The sequence below is a fragment of the Elephantulus edwardii genome, unplaced genomic scaffold (genome assembly GCF_000299155.1).
Source record: "Elephantulus edwardii isolate Elephantulus edwardi_28Jun2011 unplaced genomic scaffold, EleEdw1.0 scaffold00054, whole genome shotgun sequence".
In the NCBI taxonomy this organism is placed as follows: Eukaryota; Metazoa; Chordata; class Mammalia; order Macroscelidea; family Macroscelididae; genus Elephantulus; species Elephantulus edwardii.
The window spans coordinates 4204458-4212592 of record NW_006399804.1 but is presented as its reverse complement, the minus strand read 5'-3'; the positions used below and the strand labels follow the sequence as shown (position 1 = coordinate 4212592).

Sequence of the window (8135 nt, the reverse complement as noted above, 5' to 3'; positions counted from 1 at the left end):
AAAAAAAAAAGTTCAGATATGCTGACCTTTTACGTTCCACTCATTATGTCAAATTGTTATTGTTGCTTACCATCAAGTTTGAGACCCATAGCTGACCCTCCAGTGGGTCTTCAGAGGCAGTAAAAGTACACCTTTTGCTTAGCAGCCAAGTGCATAAGCACTAGGTCTGCTACAAGGGCTTTTAATATTGGATTACTTCATAGAATCGCTAAGAATTTTCCAACAGTTCTATTCTTTTTACTCATTTGTCCTTCTTGCTATTACTGTATTCAAATGTCTTCTAAAGTTCACAATACATGGGTTGTTTTTTTTTCCTTTTTACTTGCAGCTTGCTTTCTCTTAATAAAACATTTAAAAAGTTAAAAAAATGTTCCAAAGTTATCATGTTTTGGTATAAATTTCTCAAGCTAGTATCTAATTTTCCCATCTAACTAAAATATTTTGCACAAACAGAATCACTATAAAAAAGCAAAGACAACACTTTTTATTGTCCTCAAACTCAAAAAGAACACTGTTGATCAATCAATGACTTATAGAGACCATCCACTACGTTTCCAAGGCTGAAAATCTTAATAGCAGAAGGTTTTTCATCTTTCTCTTTTAGAGCCTCAGGCCTACTAACATCACTGAAAAGTTCTGGGTTAGTAGTGCAACTCTTCACAAACTACAAGGCCAGAAATATAGAAAACATGTAACTTATATATTCTATGTTTTATTTAAAAAGAAATCCACTTCCTAAACAACAAGCCTCTGGAAACTCTATAAAGTTTGGATAAACGATGATACTTATAGAAAGGCTTCAGGCCTTTTTTTATAGGGTTGCTATGAGTCATTTTGGAGTAGACGGCAATCAACAGTAACAACATTACATTGTTTACCTTTCAAAATACTTCCTTACAGATCTAATTTATCTATAATTCAATATATGATGTCTTAAATAGAAAATATGTGCCAGAATGAAGACAGAGAATATAATTTAGACAGAATAATTCAAATCTTTATATTCTCTATCATCAAAATTTGGCACATAGTAATTTGAAATACTTAAGTGAGTTCTAATTTTCAATGCAGTATTTTATAAATAGCCTAAATATATTCTTTCAAGATAGATTTTGTGGATGTTAAAATCTTGAGAGAAGAAAATATAACACTCATTCTCTTCATTTATTTCATCATTATCATTTAATTTGATACCATAATAAAACCATTCATTCTCAAATCAAGCAAATAATTTTAACAAAACAATAATAATTTATAGTATGTTTAAGTCACTATGATGCTAAGGGTTTATTGTTCAAAATAACAATATTTTCTATCTGTACTAGCCGTGTACATTGACTTTCACCACATGAGATTAGAAGACTTGTTAGTTTTTCCCATCTCACCACATTAAACTGATTGGATTTAGTTAGGGATATAGGAGTCACACTAACAGCAAGAACAAATAAACAGTGAGTGCAGCATGCAACGTTATTGGCCAGAGATTTCTTTGTCAAGACTAGGATCTACACAAGAACAACAGTAAGCTCGACAGAGAACCAGAGACCAAACTCAGACAGAGCTCACTTAGGATTACCACCTCACAGAGTCACAGCCAGGGGACTCAAGCTTCATGGAGGACTGAGAAAAGATACCATAATTAACAGGATTAAAGAAACTTTATACATTTACTTAAGCCATGAGGCTAAAAGTAAAGGGCCAGCTATCACTATTAACAAGGTATCTGGACTGAGGAATTGTAACTTGTTGCCAATCTGCAGGGTAACGAGTCAAATTTCCTTATAAACTTTGTAAACTGTGAGCATGATTCTGTTAGATCTATGTGGTCATTGCAATGGATTTTGGACCTAGTAGAGCAGGAAGATTAGAGTTAAAATTTGTAGAAACTGCATAGGAGCATAAGACACCATATTTGACCTTAGAGGAATTGGTTTTGTCCTACTAATGTTGTTAATGGAGATATTCCCATTCATGTATTTAGTAGAGGCCATGCTCATGCTGCCCGTACTCTTTTTACATGGATACATCCTTTAATCAATAATTCTCACTTATCACTTATTTTAATCTGTACACTTCAGTAAAATGGAAGACTTTATGATTTATCACAAGAAAAAATAAGTACTACCAAACCATATATCCTAAAGCTGAAATTTAAATACTATTTACATACTAATGAAAGTATCCCATTTCCAAAATTTAAAACTAAACAAATTTGACTCACTACACACAGTGTTTCAAAACTTTAGTAAACAACAACCAGGATAAATTCTCAAAATGGAAAATTAAATGCTTTCCTAAAGCAAATATATATGTGTGTGTATGTACATATTCATATATATCAGTGTGTATGTACATATACATATACATATACATATACATAATCGCGATGAGTCGCCTGCGACAGGACGGCATTTAACAACAATATCAACATAGAGAGACAGATCCGCTGGCCCAGTGGACAGAAAGCGATGCTACCAAGCCAAAGTTGGGTGACTTTTAATCCGCGGCCCTCGGGCTGTCTTTCATTGATTTTGCTCAGACATTCCTCTAGGTCGTATAGTCCTGGTGTACAAGTTGCCGTACCGAGATCACTTTTGGTTGCTGTGAGGCTGAACACTGTGACACTGATGTGTCAAATGCGTTAACAGTTGGCTACCCAATACAGAGAGTGGGGTGGAGCTCCCGGATTAAAACAAGCTTGGAAGGAGGAGTGGCATCCATTTCCATAATAGCTTACCTCCAGAAACCCTATGAACCTGGAGAGAGGATGAACGGCACCTAACCTTCCAGGACTCTCCTTCATCAGGTCGCTATGAGTCACCTGCGACTCAATGGCACTTAACAACAACATATATAGTTTTATTAATACAGAGACATCAGCACTAAACTTCCATTACATCAAATCATTTCCCTTCAAATAAACTATAAAAATAATCATAGTCTGTGAACCAAGGTAAAGCTAAGGACGTGGCAGAACAGACGATCAACAATAGTGAGGTTTCCATCTTCACAATTTATAAGTCTTACCTAAGATTTCCTACCTCATGTTTTTCAAAGTTTAAATAAAATGAAATCTCATGGTGCTTCTTGCTAAAAGTTTCCATTAAATCAATCTGTAATTTTCCCATCAATAATCCAAACAGAAAGAAAAAAAAAAAATAATCCAAACAGAATTAACTGTAAGACAGAAATGTACTGTTGTTTCATCACAACATCACTTTGCAAAAGCAATTAAGAAGTCATGTGGCTGCCTACAATCTATCCTCACACATATATGTGTCATCTAAAAGAATTCGAAAGTTAAACAGTTATTGTTTTGCTCAGCATCAGAAATTTAATTCTAAACCTAAGTATTTTAAGTTTTATGTTTGCTGTAATAAAAATATGCAAGCAGCATCCATTTAAAACTGAGTTTGTTTTAAAATCATTGTATTTTCAACATTTTAATCAGGTTCACAAATCCAAAGTATTCATAAAAGTTAAAACTGTTAGAAGACCTAGCTTTTAATACTTCTGCAGAAGTATTTCAAAACTTCTTCATGGCAATTGTTATAGAAAAATATTCTTGGTTATTTGAAGATATTCTATGTAGTCTTCCTCTTTAAAACCTCACACAGTAGTCTTTGTCTTACACTGGCATTATGTTACTAATGAATAATAAACTGTAAGTGATTCCACAGTATTTATTAGGATTATAAAAAAAAAATCAAGCATGTCCCTAAAAAGTAAGTAAAGTAAATAAAACAAGAAAACAAAGTCAGAAGAAGATAGATTAGTGTTAGGCAAGCTTTTAATGTTTTAATCAAAAGACAAACATTCTCAACAAATGCTGTTTCCCATATTTTCCTATTAGATAAAATAACTGACATTTTCCTATAAAGTAGCAAACCAATAGCATCTCAGAAAAAAGCAACACAAAAGCAGAGAAAAAAAAACTAAAACAACCACTTAAAAACAGAACTATGAAATTCTACCATAAAGGAAAAGTCTGATGAGATTATTTACTTACATGTGAATTAACAGTAAAAAATTGAGAATTAACAATTATTGCTTAAGTCACATAAAATTTCTTAAGATCTTAGTAGATAACACATGCAAGAAATCTCTCATATTTAAAATAATTTGCAGTTTAAATTTTCAGTTGAAATGGACAGAATCATATTCACAAATATGGCATTTTAAAAAATTTATTAACTCCCTGTGATACATGAAATTATAATTTTTCTATATTTCCATGTCCCATTCACCTAAAAAACAACTAAATTTTCACTAACAAAGGAGGGGAATCTATTATGTGCTACATATTTAGCAACAATGAATCCACTTACTTTTTTCTCTTTCTCATGATGTTTATCCTGAGAGTGAGAGGAAGAATCACTTAAACTTTGATCATATGACCTATTAGATCCCCGTTTGCTCTTTTTCTAAAAAAGAAAATATATATACATATACAGATATGTATATAAAATTTTTCTAAGTAATCTCTTTGTTAGGTTTATACCAATTTAAGTGTATATTAGCTAAATGTTTACTAAATGGAAAAAGTCTTACTATTCCAATGTACATAATCTAATTAGGTAACATTCAAATATTATTAATTCCATTTTAAAGGGAAAGCTAAGCCTAAATTAACATAAATGCCATATTTTTGTACATTTATTAAACTATGTGAAAACAGATACCCTATTTTCACATAAGCTACTATAGTTTCAAGTCTGTTTTGTTAAAATATAATAATCATAAAAAATTTCAACTAAAAATGTCACCTTAAAGAAAGATGCCAAGACTAGAAGAATAGAAAATTTAGAAATACTTCATGCCACAAGGAAAAGTAAAAAAATCTTTTTTATTTTGATGTCTTACTTTTGATATTAAAGGCTACAATTTTCTAAAAATTAATCTCTCTAAAGCTCTTTAAGAAAAAAATTTAAGATGTCAGTAATTCATGCATAATACAAAGCATTATAAACTTGTTTTTAAAATCCTTTTACTACTGCATAATAAAACTAAGAAGATGAGAGACTTCTGAGTGCTTAAAATTAATAGTATACAGGATTAGCGGTTCATAATTCATTTAAACTAAAATTAAATTTCAAAAAATACTATAAAAGATCTTCAATTTGCCATGCCAACGAGATATGATATGTAATTTTATTATCAGAATACTTTGCACAAACCACCAAATAAAATAAAAACATGAATACCTAGCAATGAGAAAAAAAAGTGTTTGTATTAAGTTAAAAGTTCATTTCATTATGTCTCTATTTTATCGGTGTCGTCTCACATTTGGAAATGAAGATTCTAATAAGCTTTTTAACATTCAAGCACTAAAAAAATGTTTACTTTGGAATCTGAAAACACTTTGGTATTATTTCCAGGTCATTAAAATCCTTCAATAACTATATTTAAGCATTTCATAATCATGAACCAGAATGCTGGAGACATAAGTTGTTCATATCACAAGAAAGATGCCTAGTGATATATTTTATTATAAAAATAAGAGAGAAAAAGAAGAACACAGGGTACAAGGTAGATCCATTACTTTTGTAAGGGAACAATTAACAAGACTCTAAAGAAAAACAAAGAAATCTATTTTCACCTTCTTTAAGAAATTCATAAAATTAAAGACTGAGAAACAGACACATGGGACATTAAAATATTGATCCATCAAAAGAACATGAACACCAATTATGAAACAGTCAATCAAATGTTACAAACTCAATCATCTATACTACTGTTAGAGCTAAAATGACTAAACTGCAAAACAAATAAACTGCAAAAGTTAATTTTTAAAATATTTTTTCAAGGTTTTTCAGTATTACAAATGGCCTTATTTTTTTATAACTATTTCATAGTGAATTAAAATAAACACAAAATTATAATGAGGGTAAAAAGGCAAGCAACAAATGACAGCACAACACTCAGATGCCAAAAATCAAATTAATGGAAGATAATGTTACATACAATATACACAACTACTTCCAAATCCTTTTCTTTTACTAAACAGTAAATACTATTTACTATAAAATGTTCTGTACCTTTTTTCAATTAGAATACTGACTTTTACAAATTAACATCTCATTTTAAGTTGCCAGGCCCTAAATTTTCTAACAAGAGCTTTATAAAAACTTAATTTTAAAAATGAAAAACTAAGGGGGTAAATTCGTCTTTTTTCTTTTTATTGTAACAAAGGATCATTCTAATGCCAGAGCCAATTATAATTTTCTTATTAAATTCAAAACAAATTCTTACCAGTTTGCTAAAATGGTATTTACAGTAGCCACAGTACTGGACATTATCTGCACCATTACCTTCTTCTTCACAAAGAAGCCCAGCAAATTGAGCACTGAAAATTAAAGTTAAGTACATCAGTAAAAATATAAACTATAGTACATGCAAACAAAATTTCCTTCAAAGCATGACAGATATGTAATAAAATCTATCCCCTAAGACAAAAAGAAATCTAAAACGCTATAATCAACTACATTAAGCCCCAACCAGAATTTCTTATTTTTAATCTTTTTTATAATTATTGATTGATTGATTGAGTGTGTGTGTGTGTGTGTGTGTGTGTGTGTGTGTGTGTGTACCGTCAAATTAGATTACACTGGTACAGGAGGTGATTGTTCCTCCTTCTTCAGCAGAGCATCTGGTAGATTTGAACCGTGCATCTCTGGGATTGCAGTGTAGTTTCCTGCCACTAGGCCACCAGAGCCCACCTAAAGTAATCTTATATTAATGGTTTAAAATGAACTCTCTAGACATACTTATCAAGGATGACTAATTAATGTGTATTACTCTTGAGGTGTAGTTTTGGAAGCCTGGTAGTTAAGTACTCAGCTGTTAAACAGAAACTTCCCAGAAACTCCAGAGAAGAGAAATGTAGCATTAAGACACTGTCAATCCACTACTGTAATGATTTACAGCCTTGGAAGCCCTTTAGGGAAGTTCTAATTGATTCTATGATAGCATTGTTATGAATGGAAATCGGCACACTAGGAAAGAGATCATTCTAAATTGTGTAATTTATTTATCTGAAATTTTATTAGTTATATTTTCTGATTCTAAATTAAAATTTAAGTCTCCCTAACTAAATAAAATATAAAAACTAATGGGCTAAAAACAAAACACTAATGGGCTATTTTCTCTTACAAAGTTTTCAATTAATTCTATTAGTATCCTTCCAACTCCTTACTCTTTGGACATAAAACTTCATTTGGCTGGATAAAAAGAACTACTTTTAGGAATTGATTATTTTTTAATTCTTTGAGATAGAGTTTACAAAGTATATTAGCTTTTTGTATCCTCATTCACTGGTATTATTTTTGTTTATAACATTAATTACTACTGATGATATTACCTTATCCTTTACTTTTCTTGTTCAGTTCTACTCCCACTCCCCACTATCTCAATCTAGCTTAGATTCTGTGTACAAATTCTTGTTGTTGTTGTATAACAGTCAGCCGCCTGTGACTCATAGTGACCCTTTGTATAGTAGCTCTGAAGGCCGCCCTATCCTGAGCCTGTCTCACTAACCTCACCTAACCCTATTAAACCAGTTACTGTGTCAATCCTCCTCATCAAGGGACTTCCTCTCCAGAACTGTCACTCTCTACCCTTCCAAGCATGATGTCCTCCAAGGTCTGGTCCCTCCTGGCCACATGCCCAAAGTATGTGAGATGGGGCTTCAAAATCCTTGCCTCCAAAGAGAAATTTGGTTTCACCGACTCTCCACGACAGATCTGTAATTTTTTTCTTGATTTTGCTAGTAACAGTATTATACAACACTTGTACTTTCTGACATGTAGCAAAATTGTTCTACATTGATTCATGCTGTTTAACATTTCATAAATTCTTAACCATTTATTAGTGATGTGTAACACTCCGACTGAATGTACCTTAGTTTCTTTAGCCAAAAATCCAAGACTCTTAAGATATTTCCACTTCTTTCTTTTATAAAAAATGTTGCAATAAACATGTATGTGTACATATCAGTTTATGTCACAGTTCTTATAAAATATATACCTAGTAACAAGACTTCTGGATCAAACAGTATTTCTATTTTCAACTTACTAAGAAAATGCAAAATTATCTTCCATAGTGGCTTATATATGGGAAGGTCAAGCTTTCCACAC

The 8135-nt window shown here is 31.6% G+C and overlaps 1 protein-coding gene across 1 annotated transcript in view; it reads right to left on the bottom strand.

Annotated features, from left to right (window-relative positions):
* MLLT10 (myeloid/lymphoid or mixed-lineage leukemia (trithorax homolog, Drosophila); translocated to, 10) overlaps positions 1-8135 on the bottom strand; it is a 318731-nt gene that overhangs the window by 130752 nt on the left and 179844 nt on the right. The window contains exons 7-8 of the mRNA XM_006887056.1: positions 6253-6346; positions 4329-4424 (exon numbers count right to left, since the gene is read on the bottom strand). Of these exons, the coding sequence (XP_006887118.1) occupies positions 4329-4424; positions 6253-6346 (190 nt within the window). The remainder of the gene's footprint in view (positions 1-4328; positions 4425-6252; positions 6347-8135) is intronic.